The sequence below is a fragment of the Cyphomyrmex costatus genome, unplaced genomic scaffold, assembly GCF_001594065.2.
Source record: "Cyphomyrmex costatus isolate MS0001 unplaced genomic scaffold, Ccosl1.0 scaffold23, whole genome shotgun sequence".
NCBI lineage: Eukaryota > Metazoa > Arthropoda > Insecta > Hymenoptera > Formicidae > Cyphomyrmex > Cyphomyrmex costatus.
This window is the reverse complement of record NW_017276368.1, coordinates 1,967,345-1,987,168: the sequence shown is the minus strand read 5'-3', so window position 1 is coordinate 1,987,168 and position 19,824 is coordinate 1,967,345. Positions and strand designations below refer to the sequence as shown.

General features: G+C 32.0%; 4 protein-coding genes across 6 annotated transcripts in view; 2 read left to right on the top strand and 2 right to left on the bottom strand.

Annotated features, from left to right (window-relative positions):
• Positions 1-2,773: 2,773 nt before the first annotated feature.
• Positions 2,774-5,363, bottom strand: Atg3 (Autophagy-related protein 3). Its single transcript, XM_018540039.1, has 6 exons — positions 5,053-5,363; positions 3,854-4,042; positions 3,530-3,775; positions 3,305-3,457; positions 3,082-3,209; positions 2,774-3,012 (listed from the first exon to the last, which is right to left on the bottom strand). The coding sequence occupies exons 1-6, from the start codon at positions 5,122-5,124 to the stop codon at positions 2,850-2,852; spliced, it is 951 nt and encodes a 316-aa protein (XP_018395541.1). The 5' UTR covers positions 5,125-5,363; the 3' UTR covers positions 2,774-2,849.
• A 731-nt stretch (positions 5,364-6,094) lies between these two features.
• On the top strand, positions 6,095-8,553 carry LOC108774052 (uncharacterized). Of its 3 annotated transcripts, none has more exons than XM_018540063.1 (5): positions 6,095-6,374; positions 6,897-7,032; positions 7,093-7,250; positions 7,330-7,442; positions 8,478-8,553. In XM_018540063.1, exons 1-5 carry the CDS (start codon positions 6,229-6,231, stop codon positions 8,522-8,524), a joined length of 600 nt encoding a protein of 199 aa, XP_018395565.1. In that variant the 5' UTR covers positions 6,095-6,228; the 3' UTR covers positions 8,525-8,553. The 3 variants fall into 3 exon arrangements, with proteins under 3 accessions (XP_018395565.1, XP_018395566.1, XP_018395564.1); XM_018540064.1 differs by lacking the exon at positions 8,478-8,553 and adding an exon at positions 7,809-8,018; XM_018540062.1 differs by lacking the exon at positions 8,478-8,553 and having other exon boundaries at positions 7,330-7,530.
• A 1,046-nt stretch (positions 8,554-9,599) lies between these two features.
• LOC108774022 (sodium-dependent neutral amino acid transporter B(0)AT3) lies at positions 9,600-14,750 on the top strand. Its single transcript, XM_018540027.1, has 14 exons — positions 9,600-9,656; positions 10,602-10,856; positions 10,933-11,113; positions 11,189-11,304; positions 11,379-11,486; positions 11,569-11,652; positions 11,762-11,923; positions 11,990-12,100; positions 12,190-12,391; positions 12,933-13,135; positions 13,193-13,394; positions 13,592-13,751; positions 13,822-14,085; positions 14,274-14,750. Exons 2-14 carry the CDS (start codon positions 10,674-10,676, stop codon positions 14,470-14,472), a joined length of 2,175 nt encoding a protein of 724 aa, XP_018395529.1. The 5' UTR covers positions 9,600-9,656; positions 10,602-10,673; the 3' UTR covers positions 14,473-14,750.
• A 2,976-nt stretch (positions 14,751-17,726) lies between these two features.
• Positions 17,727-19,824, bottom strand: part of STUB1 (STIP1 homology and U-box containing protein 1) — a 4,654-nt gene continuing 2,556 nt past the window's right edge. Inside the window, exons 3-4 of the mRNA XM_018540035.1 lie at positions 19,399-19,724; positions 17,727-18,181 (exon numbers count right to left, since the gene is read on the bottom strand). Of these exons, the coding sequence (XP_018395537.1) occupies positions 17,939-18,181; positions 19,399-19,724 (569 nt within the window). The 3' untranslated portion in view covers positions 17,727-17,938. The remainder of the gene's footprint in view (positions 18,182-19,398; positions 19,725-19,824) is intronic.

Genomic DNA, 19,824 nt, shown 5'->3' with positions numbered 1-19,824 from the left:
AAAATAGTAATTTTATAAAATAGTAATAGTAAAAACATTAACAAACAACGTAAAATTCTTAAAATTCGAAATATGCCCGTTTTTATCAATGTAGTTTAATTTTAATCTTCAGTTTATAACTAAATCCTTTTTTAGTTGTAAGAATTAAAAAAAATGTGAAGAGTAAGTTGAAACGAGATAAAAATTAATCTACATTAGTAGAAACAAGTATGAGACGTTTAATTAAAACGTTACTACTGTACAAAAACTTGTTTTCAATGTTTTTAATGTTTTTATGTACGTGCGATATTTATGTAATAGTATATGCATAAAGATATGTCAATGTGTCGTATATTTTATCAGTAAAACAGCGATCTCGTCAGAGTTCGGGCTTCACACACACTTTAAGATCCCTATTCCTTAATAATAAAAAAAGACAATTATTATTTAGTATAAGATAAATAAAGTGTTTGAGGTAATGTACTAAAATTATTCTTTATTTTTTCAGTACAAAAAGAATTATAAAATTTTAAACTAATGGTAAAATAGAAAGACAAATTAAGAGTCAGAAATTTTTAAAATTTTTTCTTTTTAATGAAGTAGTCAAAACGTAAAATAAATATCAAATGGTCAAAAAACGCAAATAACATAGAATTAAAAAATAATAACTTTACAATATCGCAAATCTTCAAATCGCAGATCTTCAAATCATTAACTTGACATGTTTCGACTCCTGGATTGAGTCTTCTTCAGAAGTACAAGTAAAAATGTAGTGCAGTAACCAGAATCATGATATTAACAGATGAATCCTTTTTCAAAGTAAGAAATTTATTAAAACGATTGATAGATCGGTATAAATTGATAAATCTGTGGAAGAATAATTAAACCTATTTTTTATAAACTTAATTAACTATAATAATGTAAAAATTATAAAATTTTAAATTTGAGTTCTGGATTTATAGATAAGATTTTAGGAACTTATATATTTTAAAAATACTTTATTATATTTTAAATATGTCACATTTAGATATCCAAAAGTAATTCTATTAGTTTTTTATTAGAACTAAAAGTAAAATGTTTTGTTAATGTAAATAAAATATAATAAACATGTCTTCTTTTTTTTCTCACCCGCGATTTAATTGTACACGTTAAATTTATAAATAGGATAGAGGCCTTCTCTTTATTTTTTAATTAGGTCGCGGAAACCTTTTTGCATAGTTCTGTTTGACGCGATAAAACAATATATTACAGTTATTATTACTTATTTTAACACTCTTATCATTCAGGGTCAGATAACATATTAGAGACTAACCTCTAGGTCTCTATAAGACTATGGACAGCAAGTTTAGGGGAGAGGAGGGGAGGTATTTTTTGAAAAAAGTATTAAAAAATAGCCATTTTTTGCTAAATGCGAATGATTGAGAAAATTGTCTATTAATTTATCATCACTAGATTCGAGTTGGAGTTTTGCGATCTTCACATCGATTTCGTTCTATCAAAGAGAAATCTAAAAAAGGACATTCCATGCTGCAACTTTTTTCGTGCACTTATCGATATACGTATAGATACTAACTTTGCGCTGGCTATATGCTCCTTTAATTTAACTTTTGTGTTTATTGTTTATGAGCCATTGTTATTCTTTAGTTTATACATATTACGTTATATATTATATATATATGTATATGTGTGTGTGTATGTACGCACGCGCACGCACATATACAGATTTTTAGTATTGGCAGTTGGAATGCAGCTTCAGATATGAAGTACAAAATATTTTGTAATATTCAAATTTCTGTTTCTCATAAAATATTTCTAGCCAATTAAAAATAATTTATTAAAGTTATAAAAATAATAAGGAACTAAAACGATAGCTGAATTCTCTTTCTTTATTATAAAAATATAACGACATTACTATTACCGAAAAAAAGTAACAAAAACGGAGGTGGAGGTAACAACATTATAAGTAACACGTTACTTTCCAATTCTACATAATATCAAAACTGTATCTAGCTCATAAAACAAACACGACATCACATTACATGGTGTCCCATAATTCTGTCAGCTGTTCATTTAATCATGTTAATTTATGCACGAGTAAATTTATGGAAATGTCATGGATTATCAGTGAAACGCAAATAATTATGTATCTTCTTGATGTATAAGTAAGTAAATCAGAGAGGAAACAGTCGAAGTTAGAACCGGAAAAGGCTAAATTTTAATCACCTTTCCATACTACGATAAGTAAATTTGGTCATATCACACACAGATAATATTCGGAATATTCCAATTTATTTTCATAATAATTATAATTAATTTTGATAAATTTTAAGCTTTTTGTAAATGATAAATTAAAAAATAATTAACTTAATTATAAATATATAAGAAATATAGGAAATTATACTTCCATATTTCTCTCTCTCTCGCCCGCTTGCTGTCTCTTCAATTCCTTTCGATTACTTTCAGCATAGCCTTTATTCCTTATTTATTGTCTAACGGTTGTTAAAATAAATCAAATATCTATTTATAACTCAGTGTCTTGTAATGTAGAAAAAGTATTTTGAGGTGTATTCGCTTAAAATTAATTAGGACAAATGTACAAATGGATTCTTAAATGCTGAATGCTCGAGATCCGTGCAATTTCATATTTTTGGATTCTCGGGAATAAATGTTTATATCGTTCGATATTTTTATTAAGATTCCTGAATGATTCTTTAAAATCCTTATAATTTCGAATATCTTTATGATCTTTGCATTTATGATAAGCGCAAACATCGATATACACAATTATCTCGTGTAGCGACTAAATATAGTTGGAAAGCAATTTATAATAATCACAATATAATGTTGATAACTTAATACTAGTAATGCATTTAGCTGGCTGCGTTTAGCATAAAGTTTTGCGTGTAGTCATATTCGATCGTCGGTATGACGGACTGAACAAATTTCAGAAATATTATGAGGTACATGTGTACTCCTAATTCTCCACCGCCTTCCATCACTGTCTCCATAATTTTCTTCATTACTTCTGCGTGCCTGTGCAAATGATCTATTTTTAATTTATTAATTCATCAAAATTTATATCTTTTTTTGTTTTCTTTTTACCTGCATGGATGAACAGAAGCCATAGGAGGACCAGGTATATGAGGGTGAGTCTCCATCGTAACTGTCTTCTTAGCATGATCCTGACTAACATCTTCGTACATTTCTTCTACATTAAGCGGCTTCCGACTCTAATGTGTAAAATAAATAATACAGTAGATCTAGAAAGAGATGCAATAATTCAAGGATTTAAGAAATCAGAAAAAAAAATAAATACACGTTTTACCTCGTTGTAGCCAAATAACCATAATCTAGGTGTTTGATAGTATTTATCATATGTAATGTATAAATCATAGGTACGAGTACGAATAATCTCTCCCTCCGTAAACAAGTCCCGTTTTTCGTGGCTACTCTTTTTAATGCTTTCCGTCGCCACATGCTACAAGAAAATTGTTTTCTATAATTATTAATTCAAGAAATTTCCTTTTTTCAACAGATTTATGCTTGCTACCTTGTCTTGCTCATCTAGCATGCCACTAATTTCGAAAGCATCCATATCAGCGGCGTCTTCATCGTCCTCGTCCTCGTCTGCGTTATCTTGAAATTGAGATGGTTCTCCCAGTGTCTCCTCCAATGCCATTTCTGTTACTCTTTCGTCTAGGCCAGCAATACTAGTGGCGTAATGATGGGTGTCCACCCAACCACCTTCAGGATCATCAGCTTCTATAATACATTCTTGTTCATTGCTGTATTCCATCTACAAATAGAGGGCACACATGTATTATGTCCAAACTGAAGAGAGAAAACTGCATATTATTTCTGACTACAATATTACCTGTTTACATCGACGTGTGCAGGGAACATTACGAGTAAGAAGGAACTGTTTACCCTTTGGTAAGTAAGACTTGGCCCTGTCCTCATCGCCGGTAGCCCATTGCCACGTGGGACAATGATGTACTAAATGGTCGCCAGCTGCTACAAATTCCTCTGGTGTTAAGACACCAGTTTCTCGAAATTTGCTCTCCTTAAAAGAATCATGCAATTTCATATAAATATACAATGTCCAATAAACTATAATGGAGAATAAAATTATTAAAAGAAATCAATGGAAAGCAATTTTACTTTTTAACAGCATAAAAAAAATTTTATTTAATTTGTAATTTAAAATTTTACAAAATATTTGTTTAAAAAGAATTAATATTCTTATTAATAAGTTAAAATTATATTATGACGTAATAAAAAAAATTTTTATTTTAGAGTTTAGACATAATTTTAATTCATTATAACTTATTATTACGTTAGATACAATACAAATTTAGAATGTTGGAAGCTTTTAAGAAATTTTTATAAAAACTACTTTGTGTAATTGAGAGTATACATTTCAAAGCAATTATTATGTGAATATTATTAAACTTGATTAATGAAATTGTGTAACATAGTTAATTCTATATAATATTAATTCTATATAAATACAATATGTCGAATAAATAATAACACAATAAACAAATTGATCGACAAAAAAATATCTACTACAAATTTTGGCAGAATGCTAATAAAAATATCTATTTTAAGTTCTGGTAAAATTCAGTAAAAAATTGCTAACAAAATGGTACAGAGGATTTACTGTAGAAATAGAATAGAATATTATTATATCTCATTATCAATACTCTTTGTCCTTTTCTAGTTCTAAAGATTTAAAAAAATGACGAATAAGTTGAACTGAGATTAAAGTTAATCTGTCCAGAAGTGGAAACAGGCATAAATCGGTAGAACATGAACTTAATGTAAATATATTTATTGATATCAATCTGTTGTACTACTTCTTTCAAATATGTTGACGTACTGTTAACATTGTGCTTACTGAGTATAAACAATGGAAATGGCTTATCTTGGCTGATTTATGTTTGTAAGGAAATTTACATTATCTTATTATGAGTTCTTAAAGATGTAAAGATGACTTGACAAGGCTGAAATATGACATTATTTGAAACTCTCAACATATGTAATATCAATTGGAAGCGGATGAGAGTTTACCTTCAGTACCGGCGTCAAGTATTCGGCGACGCCCAACGCAGTGCCTTTCACGGAATTTATTACACTTTGCATTGTCGACGATTTGGACACGACGATATCGGAGCAAAACAGATAGCCCGTATCCGATGCACGGATGTGCGAAAAAGAACAATGATGTTGTTCAGTTAAGTTTCATTTTTAAGTCCGCGATGAAACGTCTTATTTTCTCGCGTCGCGATATCCGCACGATTGTATTCTCTTTTTTCGACTCGCCGAATCGATTCACGTTCAAACCAAGTAGCACGCAAACCTCAGTTTCAGAATCTCACTCTTGACAGATAACCCGAGGTCTCGAGGTGACAACACTCAGCGCACTCAACACACTCTCACATATCACTTAAGGCTGGAGTCACATGGAGCGGAAATTACAGCGGAACGGAACAGTGAATCCAATCAGAACTCTACAATTATTCCGCTGCTTTCACAGACTTCTATATATAGAAGTATACTTCTATATATTATAGAAGTCTGTGGCTGCTTTACTTTCTGCGATTGTGATTGGTCTCGCTGTTCCGTTCCGCTGTAGATTTCCGCTCAATGTGACTCCAGCCTTAAGCGGGGAGCACAGACTTTTGCATAACGCATAAATCATATACATAAAGAATTTGATTGGTCCATTGACTCATGCATAAGAAAATGGACCAATGAAATTCCTTATGCACATGCTTTATGCGTTATGCAAAAGTCTGTGCTCCCCGCTTTACATTCTTACATATCTGTCCCTATTTACCGGTACTTTAAAACTTTCTAACTTTTGATTGTACCAGAGAGAAGCCTGAGAGCGGTCATGCCCGGGATTAAAGCGGGGAGCACAGACTTTTGCATAACGCACTAAAAATTGACGACTGTGATTGGTCCATTTCTAGCTTATGACTTATGATTTGTGACTCACGGCTTATTGGTAGGAGGCCCATAAAAGTCAGTAGACGGACATGGTCACGTGTGGCCATCCTTATGCATATATGTTCTGTGGCGACCGCCGGCCGCTGGTCATATACTCCTGCCAACTGTCACTAAACTGTCATCTCGCAATTTGCTCTTGCCTGTCGCCGCGATGAATCGGATTTCCTAAAAATTGGGAAATTAGATGATTTTTTCGGAAATGAAAATCTTGATGCTCCACTTGGGAATTCAAAGATGGCACGGGAGCTTCACGCGTGCCTCGTTCGCTACTTTTTACGTCTAGAAAGGCTGGATGACAAATGGAGGGAATTATCGAAGAAAGCCGAGAGACCTCTTGAAGGTCTAGTTAATCGAACGGAGCAATTACATCATGTCACGAAGTAAGTGGACAACAATTAGCTTCTCTGTATTGCATGATGATCAGCTGTTTCGATGATCACGCGGGATTTTGACGGGAGTATACCAGGTGGCGCGATTGCGCGTGGCAAAACGAAGGCAGACGATGTTGAAAAAAATGACGTTCAAATAATTGATTTTAGAAAAATAACGATTTTTTATAATTGCGATAACATCGATAACGATTAAAATCAACGATTTTAATTATCGAATTCAAAATGATGTGGTATATCAGAAATTGTGTATTCCGATATAATTGGTATCTGATAGGTTGAAATCTCAATATTTTTATTCCTATTCTTAATATTTATACTCCATTGTGCGCAGGGCCTAATCCTATGCGAGTACAGGCACAAAACGCTTATATCGACCCAGTCACGAAAATTCAAATAGTTCGAATAACAGCTTTTGAATTTGAAAGTAAATTAATCTAATTCATATAATTAATATATATAAGAAAACAAATCAGACTTCTTAGCATCGATTAAATTTTCTTTGTTTTACAGTGAAGAAATGGAAGAATCAGAAGATAGTGTGGATCAAGAAACACGGGAAAGACTGATATTTAAAATCCTTATGGGTCTCGAGGAAGAAATTGCACTTCTCTCGGATATCTTGATGCAATTTAATGATGCCAATCAGGTATTATCTTCATTCTACAAGTTGACATAGAGAACATGACATTTGAATTTGCGATTTCAGGATTTGAAGAATTATTTGGTTAATTTAGAAAACGCTAGAAGCAAGATATCTTTAAAGGACGAAATAATGCAGGAATTAATTAAAGGAACACCTTATCGACCAACGCTTGAACTGCTCCTGCAGTGGGCCGTAGAGGGTTACCAGTTCTTTCATGACATGTCTTTATCTTTTTAAGAACAGCTGTGATAAATAAAATTTTAATATAATATTTAATTTATCGTGTTTTGTATGCATCAGGTATCTTCGTATCAGCAATTGCATGAAATCAATTGATTACAAGACAGAGGAGAGTGTCTACAATCTGATTTCTTCTTTCAAGGAAGAGGATCGTGGAAGGAAGAATATAAACAGTATGTGTAATTTATGTCTTCATTTGCATCCAACAAAAATAATAAAAACTATTTAAAACGTATATATATACATACATATGTGAGCTCAGTAAACAAGAATGAATTGAAATTGAATTCTCCAGAAAAATGCATTTGCGAATGTTATTGAATACTTTTCTCAATCCGAATACATTTTTATTTTTTCTTACAATTGCATACAGTTTCCTAGCAAATTTTTAAAATATCGTAAATTAAAGGACATAATTTTAATTGTTTAACCCTATTTATTTTTATTTCTATTCCTAATGTTTAATATTCCTCAATTTAAAATTCTGAATAGGAAATTCTGTTTTCAATACTTTAATTGTTTGGATTCCTCATTTGCAGAAATTCACATGATTCGTTCAGGCGTAAATGCGCTCAATTTCTGATTGGTCGAAATCTTAGATTACCGTGACTTCCGCCATTATGCGCAATGTGTGGGTCACATTTATAATTTCACCTTATTCACACATACCGTCCCCTCCATTCTAGACCATATTGACTCGTACATGTAAATAATATTAAAGATAATTATAATGAATTATAAATTCACTCTAAGCGCAAAATATTCTTAGAATGTTATATAAATATTATTTAATATGGAAATATTCTGTAGATATTATATGTCCACTTTACATAATACCTTTACATAATATCTAGTATTATGCCTTTAATATCTGTGGAATATTATTAAAATATTTATTATTATTAATAATTTTTATATAAGTGCAATTTGAATTCACAATAAGTAAAGAAAAGATCTTGTCGGTTTATGTTGCATATTAGTATTTAAATAATGTTTCGCGCGCGCGCGGTGTGATTTTATATACATACATCAGTTTTATAACTACACGCCAATAACATTTTCAATTTTTAAACATAATCTTAAACTGAACTGGGATAAAAGTTTTGTAAATTGAAGTTATTACAATTCTTTAATTAATTAAACAATTTAAATTCAGTTATTTAAATATTATCTGTAGGAAGATTTAACAAAAATTGTTTTTGTTTTAGAAATCCTCGCTTTTACACAGTTTTTAGGTAAGGAAAGTCTTCATTAGAAAGGAAAAAATCCAATGAAGTAAGGAAGTACAAACGAATTGAACTTCCTTTTCAAAATTATGCAAAAATGAAGATATTATATTGTTTACTTTATATATATATATATATATATAAATTAAAATTCGCAAGTTCTGATTATTATCTTACCTATATCAGTAATCAGTTACATTATACTTATATGTGTGTGTTGTAATAGAAAATATAATAGAAAATAAAGAATAGTGTAATTACAATTATCGATGCAAAATAAAATTACAGAGTTTTAATTTTTTTAAACAATTATTCTCCCTCTTTAAACAAGATTTACTTTTAATTTATAAGTATTTTCTATAATATATAAATTTAAGTAATAAAATAATTGATTATCGATACAACTCAAATCATAATTAAAAATAATCCTTGCGTGTCTTAATTTCTTATATTAAACTGTGAAGCGTTATCCTAATTTTCTTCATCGTGTTCATACGGAGAGTAATTTTTAATTTTTAATTTTTTTATACATATATTTCCTACGGTTGCGTAATAATATAAATAACGGATCGTAAAACATTACCGGATATTAGATAACATTCTTTTTAGATATCCGGTAGAGCAATTATCCGATCGGATACTTGATATTTCGAATTATATCTGGGGGGAAAGTGAGTTAGGCAGAATGAAATTTTGTATCAATGAAGACAAGCTTTCAATATAAAATTTCAGCCGGATATCTTATTGGATATGATTCGGCTATCCAACCAGATAGTAAAAAAGTATCGAGAACAATATATCGGATATTTCCCGAATATCTGATGTATCCCTAATATTTTATACTTTATGTGTATACTGTCATGATTTACATATGTTAACTTCCAGGATGACGATAAGTTATAACCCTTCACTCTATCTCCCTACTCCTAATGTCTTCCTCTCGGAGAAGGGCTTGCACGCGGTTTCTTGTTCCGCGAGAGTCGCGGGCGAAAGAGAAAAGCGTCGCAGGCGCCGACGCCAGCTATTGATTCTCTTGGATATATCCGTGGTTTCAAAAGTTACTATCACTAGCGCACACACCAGTGGGGGTGTCACCAGTGGCGAACCGCTCCTCGACCGCGGACAAGGTCCTCGCGCGTTTCACCCTTTGGTCCCCGGCAGGTGGGTAAAAGGATTTTGCTTCCTTGGTCTCTGTCTCGCGACGGAAAGACGAGTGAACGATTCCGCAGGACGTGTGCCTCTCTTGTGACGGACGTACGTCCAAATAAAGCCGTCTCGGCGTTTACACGCGAGGAAGCAACTTAGATTTTCTATGTCAATCATTAATATATATACGTACAGTGAGATGCAAGACTCGCGTGCGACGTTGATATTTTACACATGCATCGGAAAGCCCCATATGGCATATATATTTAATTTTACTAAAAGTAAATCTTTCTCTCATATGGAGATATGCGTAAAAATTTTAATAAAACTTGTGTCTGTGCACGCGTGCTAGAACATGCACCTACGTCAAAGCAAAAATCAATTTTCAGTTTAAAGTTTGCAATCAATTTTTTTATACATAAGAGATGTGTATGTTAGTCTACGTAAGAAGGGCACATGTGTACTTGGAAAGTATATATGCGTTTGATTGCGATCGACACCTATGTGAGAGTAATATGTATATATATAATATATATATGGCGTGTGTGTGTGTGTGTATATATATATATATATGTATCACCCACATATCAATATAGTTGGACCCATAAATGTGTACATATGGACAATTTCTATATGAGAGAATTAAAGTTGGCCACAATTAAATAACAAACTGATTCGCGCGAATATGTATTGTAGTCACCACAAATAACGTATTATCGATAAATCGTATTGTTAAATTTTAATGTAATTTCTCCTTTTATAATTATTATTGTATAACATATGTTTATATATTATATTGCTATTATATTAATTGATTTTGTATTAATTCATCACAAACATCTATTTTTCCTTTTTAAAGAAAATTTATAACTTTTTTTATACATGATTCCTGTTGACTACTTTGTTTAAGCTTTGTCCACCTTTATCTTTTTAATAACCATTTTAATTATTTTCTTACAGGATGAAGCGCCTAGATCTTTTTGTTTAATCAAGATTAAACTTGAAAAAGATTAAAACGAAAAGGGAAAAGGGATGGCGAACACGGCTCATCTCGTTCGCCGGCAAAGTTCCCGCGATCTAAAGCCGCAAAAAAGCATCGATAAGCTCGAGATGAAAGAGATGCGTGGTAGATTAGTGGTGGATAATCGGAAGAACGTCGCCACTGCCAATTACGGGGCCACTAATGCGGCCTTCGAAGACACCAGCCCTAACAAGGTACATGGCTATTTATGGCTCCCTAAGAGGGTGATCAAATAAATTTCGAATGAAATAAAATGAATTTGATCCACAGAGCAAAATAGGAAACGGCCCCGGCAACAATGATGGCAAGGCGACTTTTCGACCGGAAGCGGGCGAAGATGAGCGTGAAAATTGGGATAGTAAGCTTACATTTCTCCTGGCGACCGTAGGATATGCAGTGGGCCTTGGAAACGTATGGCGGTTCCCCTATCTAGCTCAGAAGAACGGCGGAGGTGCGTTTGCTTCGTACAGATATCGCTCAAGCTCTTTTACATTCAAATTCTAAACACGAATTCTAATATTTGTAGGCGCTTTTCTAATTCCTTATTTCGTAATGCTGGCCATCGAGGGTATTCCTATATTTTATCTAGAATTGGCAATTGGCCAGAGACTGAGAAAAGGCGCTATTGGAGTATGGAATCAGGTAAATAGAAAAAAATTCAACTAAATAAACTGAAGCAAATATTTAAAAATAAGTTTTCTACTGTATTTTAAAAGGTATCCCCGTATATGGGTGGCATCGGAATTAGCAGTGCCGTAGTCTCTTTCAATGTGGCTCTTTACTATAATACAATTATCGCTTGGTGCTTATTTTATTTCGTTCAGGTAAACGATTAGAATTTGCTTAATTTCGTTATTATGGACATGTCGTGCGGAATCACTTATAGAAATCTGAATCTGTTCAAAGAGTTTCCAATCGCAGCTACCTTGGGCAGAATGTCCCAATAGGTATTTCCAAAATGGATCTTACGCACCTGAACCCGAGTGTTTGGTAATGCCAAAATTTAATACGATACAATATAAATCATTTCACCTGTGTACATTCTAGTATAGGTATTATAAGCTCGGCTTTGTTTTTAACGTGAGACTTGGGTCAACAGGTCAGCAGCCCTACGCAATACTTTTGGTATCGAACCACTCTGATGATATCTAAGGATATCAATACACCGGAAGTGTTTAATTGGAAAATTGCTTTAGCGCTAATTATCGCCTGGATTCTCGTCTACATGTGCATGATTAAGGGTATCGCGTCTTCAGGCAAGGTACGGGAACTTTTACAGTTAAAATTAGTTATTATAACTTCAAGTGATCAGGTTGATTTCGTTTAGGTCGTATACGTAACCGCTACGTTTCCGTATATTGTCCTGATTATTTTCTTCTTCCGAGGCGTGACGTTGACGGGTATGTCGGACGGTTTGCGGCATCTCTTCACGCCAAAAGTGCGTTCTTACAATTTTCTTCTATATCTTTATTTTTTTTTATTGATAAACAAAGTTTAAATAATTACCGATTCACTTTTGCATTTTAGTGGTGGACGTTGACTGATCCTGTAGTTTGGCTGGAGGCTGGAACGCAAATCTTTTTCTCCTTAGGGCTAGCTTTCGGCGGACTGATAGCATTCTCTTCGTACAACCCAGTAAATAATAATTGTTACCGTGACGCCATCATGGTCAGCCTGACGAATTGCTTCACGTCTATGTTCGCGGGAATCGTCGTCTTTTCGATCATAGGTACGTATAATTTTATTCCGAAGCCTGTACTAATTAAAACTTCTTAGACTACGTTTACACGGCACACTTAATCAGGTTTAATAATACCTGTAATTATGAAACTGGACAATCATAGTTATATATTTTTCTGAAGAATGACATAACTGTAACTGGCCAGTTTTTAACTTTTTTGAATGTTCTTAAATCCCATTAAGAGTGTTTGTGTAGACATAGTCTTAGACGCTTAAATAATTTACATGTAAATTATAATATTTAAGCATCTAAGATTCAGCTTCGACTAATACGGGCTTTAGATTCTTATTCGTTGTGTATTAACATATACGGTCTTAATAAATCGTTTATTATTAATTTTTCCTCCTGGAAAATTTCTGACTTCTACTTTTTCTACTAAAACTCTTAGAGTTTATATTTAAGTTAAATGTCACTCTAAAGATTTAAAATTGAGTCATTCTTTTTCAAAACTGGCTCAATTTTCACTCTTTAAAGGAGATTGCATTTTAAAGAATTTAAAAAGTATATACTTTCAATCCTGTTTGAACAGGGTTTAAGGCTACCATGGTTTATGAACAATGTTTATCGGAAAAGAATAACACGTTGATGAGTATATTTGGTCACGCCGATAAAATACCTAAAGACATCCCGATTGCCGGCACGCTGTTAAATGTTACAAATGGAAATGGATCATTAGATAATTTGATAATGCCAGAACTGCCCGAATGCGATTTGGAAAAGGAGTTAGATAACGTAAGTATAAAAGTGACTTTTAACGTTAATTATGAGTGACGATTACAATGATTACAGTCAGCGTCAGGCACAGGCTTGGCGTTTATCATCTTCACTGAAGCGATCAATCAGTTTCCTGGTGCTCAATTCTGGTCGGTATTGTTTTTCCTGATGTTATTCACCTTAGGAATTGATTCCCAATTTGGTACTTTGGAAGGTGTTGTTACTAGCATTGTCGACATGAAACTCTTCCCGAATTTAAGAAAGGAGATTTTAACAGGTACTTTTTGCAATAAAGCTCCAAAAAAAAAATAGCGGAGGAAGTGATGGATATTCTTTAAATTCTTTGGAGTGGAATCTGACTCTAAAGAGTGAAAACTCAATCAGTCTTGAAAAAAAGTAGTTTAATTTTCAATTTTTAAGAGTGAGATTTACTTGAAAAATTTTAGAGATTAGAATAAATTCGATTTTTGGCAGGTGTTATTTGTTTGGTGTGCTGCGCAATCTCTATGGCCTTTGCTCATGGAGCTGGCAGTTACGTCTTCGTGCTGTTCGATAATTTCAGCGGGAATTTTCCATTGCTCATAATTGCATTTTTCGAATGTATAGGAGTGTCCTATGTTTACGGCTTAAAGAGGTAAGTGCAGAAGATTCAGATCAGAGATGTGTGTATCGGTACATGTATTTTATATTTGTGATGATTCCAGATTTGCTGATGATATCGAACTGATGACCGGCAATCGGCCTGGCCTCTACTGGCTAATATGTTGGAAGTATCTTAGTCCATTAGCGATGTTGAGTATTTTGATTGCGTCTTTTGTCGAAATATTTTTCGAAGGAAGCGGTTATCCAGCCTGGGTGGCGAGTAAAGGCATCACGGAGAGGCAGGAATGGCCCGTTTGGGCTTTAGTGCTCATCGTCATTCTTATTCTTACTTCCGTTTTATGGATACCCGCAGTTGCTATTTGCAGGTTGATATTAATATTCTTAATATTAACACAATTAATACTCTTTTAATATTTATGTTATATTATACCATATATAAATTTTAATAATACTATTAATCTATAACATTAATTATAATATTAACATCATAATATTTACATTGATTAATACTATATTTTACATGCATTTTACCAATCTTCAATGATTCTTTCAGATATTTTGGAATTCTCATCATTGACGACAACGAAAAAGCCTGGTTCCCCGCGGCGGACTTGAAAGAATTCCATGGAATTATGCCGCATGAAGTGACAGTAGCTGAGACATTGCTGTTTTGTATCAGGAGTGATGGTTCCGAAGGATTGTGCTGTCCCACGGGCGGTCCCAGTGACGACGAAGATGAGGATCTCACCTAGGATCAATCTCGATCGCGACGCGCGTTTCCGTGGATGGTTTTGTCTAAAGAAACGCTCTATCTCATTCTGTGACGATCATTTTCGACTGCTGCTGTTGCCATTTCGTCGAAAATGGCTGCAATCCATTTTGGTGAATCTGGTCGATTTGTAGTCAGCGCATCAGCGTGGTAGAATCTTGTCTATTGTGTCAATTAACGTAAGCTTCGGCGGTAGAAGCCGTTTCTTCGTAATTCAAAGACGGAGATACATTCATAAAAGATTAATTTTATTTCTTCTTTTTTTAATCATCTTTAATAACTGTTAACTATTAAATTCAAATTTTTATTCAAAGAATCTCTGATTAAAGAATAGTATTCAGGATTTAACTATCTCTCTCTCTAGTACCGATGAGGTATTCTCGATAAATATGTATACGTGTTTGTTCGAGAACGTTTTTAAATGTATCTTCGCCTGAGAGATATAATTGGTTTGCAATTTTGAATTTCTTAACTATGCGAAATGGCTTTCTCGAAGCTTCGCAGATACTGAAGCGTATTAGTCAACAATCTGCATACAGTTTTCCAACAAACACAATCGCGCGTCGCGTGGACGGTAATGAAAAGTAATCTTTTTCGCGGAGAAAATTGCCTATTATACAAGTTAACGATGAAACATTTACTCTTTAGCAATTGCGATTAACGTCAGATTCAATAAGATTAGTGGTAGGAGCCGTCCAGTGGACTTGGGTAAATTTACCCAAAATATTGTTTTAGATAGGTAGCCTTGGATCAGAATATTTGGATCCTTAGATCTATGGATATTTGAAGATTGAAGAGTTTGAACATCAATGGATCTAAAGATCTAAATCTAGAAGTAGTAAAAAATCCAAAAAGCAAATAAATATAAATAAATGAATATTATAAAAAGATGGGGATATTCAGGTATTTAAAAGCGTAAGACAAGCTCGGATAAGGTTCTCAAAACATTCAAATAAATTAAGATATAAATATCCAAAAGAATACGAGATTCTGCCAAAGATCTAAGGATCCAGGAATCCATGATTCATTACATGGATTGATAATGTGACAATAATGAATATAAAAAGGATAAAATTGATGACAATAATAATTGGACTAAATCATGCTTGACAATAATATTAACAGTGCGTAGCATATGATGTGCACTTGAGGATGCCTGAAAAGCCGGAAGGCAATTAATTTAACCGATAGAACTGGTTTCTTCGGACTAAAAAATATTATCATCGTCCCGGCCATAGGTTAATCAACTAATTAGTTTTACGTAGGTCAATTAAGATTCTAATTTCATCCTGTTATGTACGTTCAAATTCGACCTAATGTGGAATATAAAAAAATATATATACATAATATATGCATTGTTGTATTTGATTTAAAGAAAGAGTTAAAATCTAGGTCGAAATTGAACATTTTAAAGGTATTTTCGAATATTCCACATAATTTTCCAGTTCTTTGTAACAATATTCAAATGGCCTGATATCTTCCAGTGATATTTTAAACTTAGTTCTTTGCACTAAATACCTTTTTATGATAAAAAAAATAGTTGTATTATTTTATATAAGATGTTTTATTATTTTTAATTATATGATTATATGCATAGATTAGATTTTTTGCAATATATAAAAATTTAAATGAATTTCTTTCTCTCTCTCACATACATACATGCGCGCGCGCGCACGCACGCACACACAAACACATTATTGAATGCACATAAGACGACATACGTGATTGACAAGATTTTATAAAATTCACATTAAAATAAAATATTTTAGTGCAAAGAATTAAAAGTTAATGACTACTCGGTTGTGGAGTATTCGCCTAAAACGTACAAATGTTAACGCGGACAATAAATAGAATTTCGTTTCTTCGAATATATTAGCAAAAGTAAGCAGAGAGATAACTGCATTAGCAATTGTTAAGTGACTAATTAAATAATAACAATAATTAAATAATAACAATAGGAGTCTTCAATTAAGCAATGACGAAAATTGTCATTGTTTAATTAATGACGAAAGATAAATCATATCTTAACATCATATCATTTGTTACAATGCACATAGTTATTTATCTTATACTCACTCGATCTTCCTCAAAAGAAAAAAAGACTTTGTTAGAAAAGTGCGTTTTATAACGTATTCTTAGAAATGTTGATATTATTTATATGAATTGAAAATTTCTTTATCTTTTATGATCGCTGCTATATTTCTTGACTGGTTATCTTCCATTATTTTTCATCTGACATCTCTAAATTATAATGTTTTAATTTTTTAAATACAATCGACAATCTCAAATTTAATTTCAATAATGTCCATTTTACCAATGTAGATTAATCTTTTAACCTTTTGATTTAAATTACTCTTTATCTTCCAGTTGTAAGAATTAAAAGAAGATAAAGAGTAAATTATTGTAAATCAAGATCAAAGTTAATCTATATTTGTAGAAGTAGACGTAAAAAGTAAATCTAAAAAAATATTAAGAGAAAATGTTGCAGCAGTTTATTGTCGCCATGGCTGCTATAATTGGAGCTACAAAACGAGTGATCTATCCTATTGCACTTTTGTTAACCATATATTGTCGATGTAGCTTGCGCAATAACAATACACCGACAGCGGACGGTAGTAATTATTATTACATATAATTGCGACTATTGCGATACATATATACAATAATATTGCGTATACGTAAAACTGTACATATATATATATATATATACATGAATATATTGTTGTCAGTTGAATGTTAAAATAAATACCTTGAGTGGATTCAGATCTCTCTTCACTAGATATTTGAGAAATTATCATAAAGAAGTAATTGGAATTACTTTCCTCTAGCATGCAATATTATAGTAAAAACGTGAGATTTTGGTGATAAAATAAATAATTTATTATTTATGGTAAAACAGAAAATTACAGATTCTACATAGCGCTTACTATTCTATATTTTCCTTTGAGTTATTATGTATTGGAACTTTCAGTCAACTTTTGAGCTTTCATTTAACTGTTTAAAATTTCAATTTCACGTTTTTATTGTATGCAACCATTAATACAAAAATTTTGTCTTTGTAAATCAAAGATTACTGATCAAAAGATAAATTAATAAATTCTATGTAATTAATAATATTAAATTGTATATATGTAGCACTTATAGAATTATATATATATAACCTGTATGAGTTTACATGATTCTTATCGTTGTTAACTATATTTACTAGTATACTTACGTTCGATAACAATAGCTTCCACGTCTCATATGGCGTGTAAAAATATTTCACGGTAACAAGATACTTAGTCCTTTACGTATACAGTCTATTATTTTACACTTCCTCTTGAGATTTTTCTTTTAGATGTATCCACCTCTAAATCTCTTCAATCAAAACACACATTTTCTTCCTCTGTTGCTAAAAATCGCCATCACCTTAACTTAAATCTATGGCAGTAAGCTACATATCGGCATTAGTAATGCAAGGCCCATTCATTATCCTGCAGAAAGGTATCGACTACTTCTTTCATCGCCAAGTTCGGGATTAGCTGATCCTGCGTCAAACGTACTCGCGTGACCGGATCGAAATGGCCAACTCGTTGGAGATGTTCCTCGATGTCCTTCCGTTCATATGTGATTCCACTAGGCGTGATTACAGGTTCCTGCAGAATTTCGAAGCTAATCTTGCCGCACAAATAGTCGGGTACCTCTCTTTTCTGCAAAAAATTTCTTTGTATTAATACAAGATTTATTAAAAACAGAAAAAAGTTTTCCCTGATTTTTTTTTACTAAAGCCTAAAAGGAGCACTAAATAAAAATAAAGAAAAAATACAATATAATTTCTTATTAATTATAAACAAAAAGTACAATAAAAAATTGATAGAAAATGACAAAATAAAATAAAACCTTTGTTATATTTTTAAAACATTCTTTTTAATGAAAATTTTTTAAATCTAATTTTCAATTTTAAAAGGAGTATTAATTTTTTTATCTGATTCTGCATTTCTTCTTGAATTCTCGTCAAATATAATTTTAAGTTTTGTGATTTTTAATTTATTTATTTCATTGAATCTGTTTTGCACATTAATTGCTTTCATTAAGAATAAATTTTCTCATTAAAATAATATGTTCTTATTATTATCTTAATTAGAAATTTTTTATCTTGATAGTACATAATTTTGAAGTATCTTTCGTAGTAAATCCTTTTTTGTTTAAAAAATGCATGATTATTAAAACATTGTAAATATTTTGTATTTTTTTAACAATTGCTGTGAATAATAACGTATTATTCGAATTTCTAAATCTTTAATGTATAACATCTTAAATTTGGCTCTCGTCACATTGTACTAACAACGGACAATTTTATAATTCGTTGATACAATTTTATAAGAAACAATTATTACACGCTTTTATAAACTACATTTAAAACTAGACGAATTACATTTTTTTTTTATTCTTACTGGTTTGCCGAAATGTATTGTTAACAACTTGCGATCTTTGTAACATTGATAATGACCTAATAGAGATCGAAACGTCTGTTTTTCTAATCAAATTACGTAATTTTAACCAAATGACAATTTTTATTTACAAACAATTGTATATTTTAACGAATTTTTTTACTTGTAGCTCTTTCTCTTTTTCATTATTTTCAACAAAATTAATATTTTTGCTATAAAAATAAATTTAATTACAATTTTATTTTAATCTAAATCAAATTTTTATTCTTATAATAAAACTTATTAATATTTATTTATAATAAAACTATAATTTTTTGTTATTAGATGTAGAATGTTTGTATTTTCATTGAATTTATGGATGTGTTCTACAATTCAATAACCAAGATTATTAAGGCTAATAAAACCGTAGAATATGAAAGCAAAAGATTGTTCTAAATGAAAAAAATAAAATAAAATAAAAAAACAGAGATACAAACCCGCCTTCTTTCGTCAATTTTGGCGAAGAGATCATTAAGTCTCGATATACAGGTATCTCTCTTTTCTTCGATCTCTTCTTTTCTCCTAGCGAATTCTGCTGAGTTTGTTTCAACGTTAGAATCCTTTGCCGTTTCCTGTTCTTGCAGAGTTGCCAAGTTATGCTTTGCGTCATCTATGATCAGCTGATTCAGATAAGTTTGCAGCTCAATGTCTTGGGAAATTCTTTGTTCCTCCCTTACTTGGAATCGACGTTTCTTGGCTTGGCGCAATACACTGGTGATGTCGTCGCCATAGTTCAATTTCTGCTCTTTTGCCAAGTCTACAGCTATGTTGTTTAAAATGAGAGAGAAAGAGCGAGCGAGCGAGCGAGCGAGAGAGAGAGAGAGCGAGAGAGAGAGAGAGAGAGAGAGAGAGAGAGAGAGAGA

What these genes read in the sequence shown, in the direction of transcription:
- Atg3 (XM_018540039.1), bottom strand. Translation starts at nt 5,124, where the DNA reads ATGCAAAGTGTAATAAATTCCGTGAAAGGCACTGCGTTGGGCGTCGCC. An exon ending in GCACACGTCGATGTAAACAG is followed by an intron (nt 3,776 to 3,853) that starts GTAATATTGTAG and finishes CTCTATTTGTAG; the next exon opens with ATGGAATACAGCAATGAACA. An exon ending in GGTTATTTGGCTACAACGAG is followed by an intron (nt 3,210 to 3,304) that starts GTAAAACGTGTA and finishes TTTACACATTAG; the next exon opens with AGTCGGAAGCCGCTTAATGT.
- LOC108774052 (XM_018540062.1), top strand. Translation starts at nt 6,229, where the DNA reads ATGGCACGGGAGCTTCACGCGTGCCTCGTTCGCTACTTTTTACGTCTA. An exon ending in CAATTACATCATGTCACGAA is followed by an intron (nt 6,375 to 6,896) that starts GTAAGTGGACAA and finishes TTTGTTTTACAG; the next exon opens with TGAAGAAATGGAAGAATCAG. An exon ending in TACCAGTTCTTTCATGACAT is followed by an intron (nt 7,251 to 7,329) that starts GTCTTTATCTTT and finishes TGTATGCATCAG; the next exon opens with GTATCTTCGTATCAGCAATT.
- LOC108774022 (XM_018540027.1), top strand. Translation starts at nt 10,674, where the DNA reads ATGGCGAACACGGCTCATCTCGTTCGCCGGCAAAGTTCCCGCGATCTA. An exon ending in GCTTATTTTATTTCGTTCAG is followed by an intron (nt 11,487 to 11,568) that starts GTAAACGATTAG and finishes ATCTGTTCAAAG; the next exon opens with AGTTTCCAATCGCAGCTACC. An exon ending in TATGTTTACGGCTTAAAGAG is followed by an intron (nt 13,752 to 13,821) that starts GTAAGTGCAGAA and finishes TGATGATTCCAG; the next exon opens with ATTTGCTGATGATATCGAAC.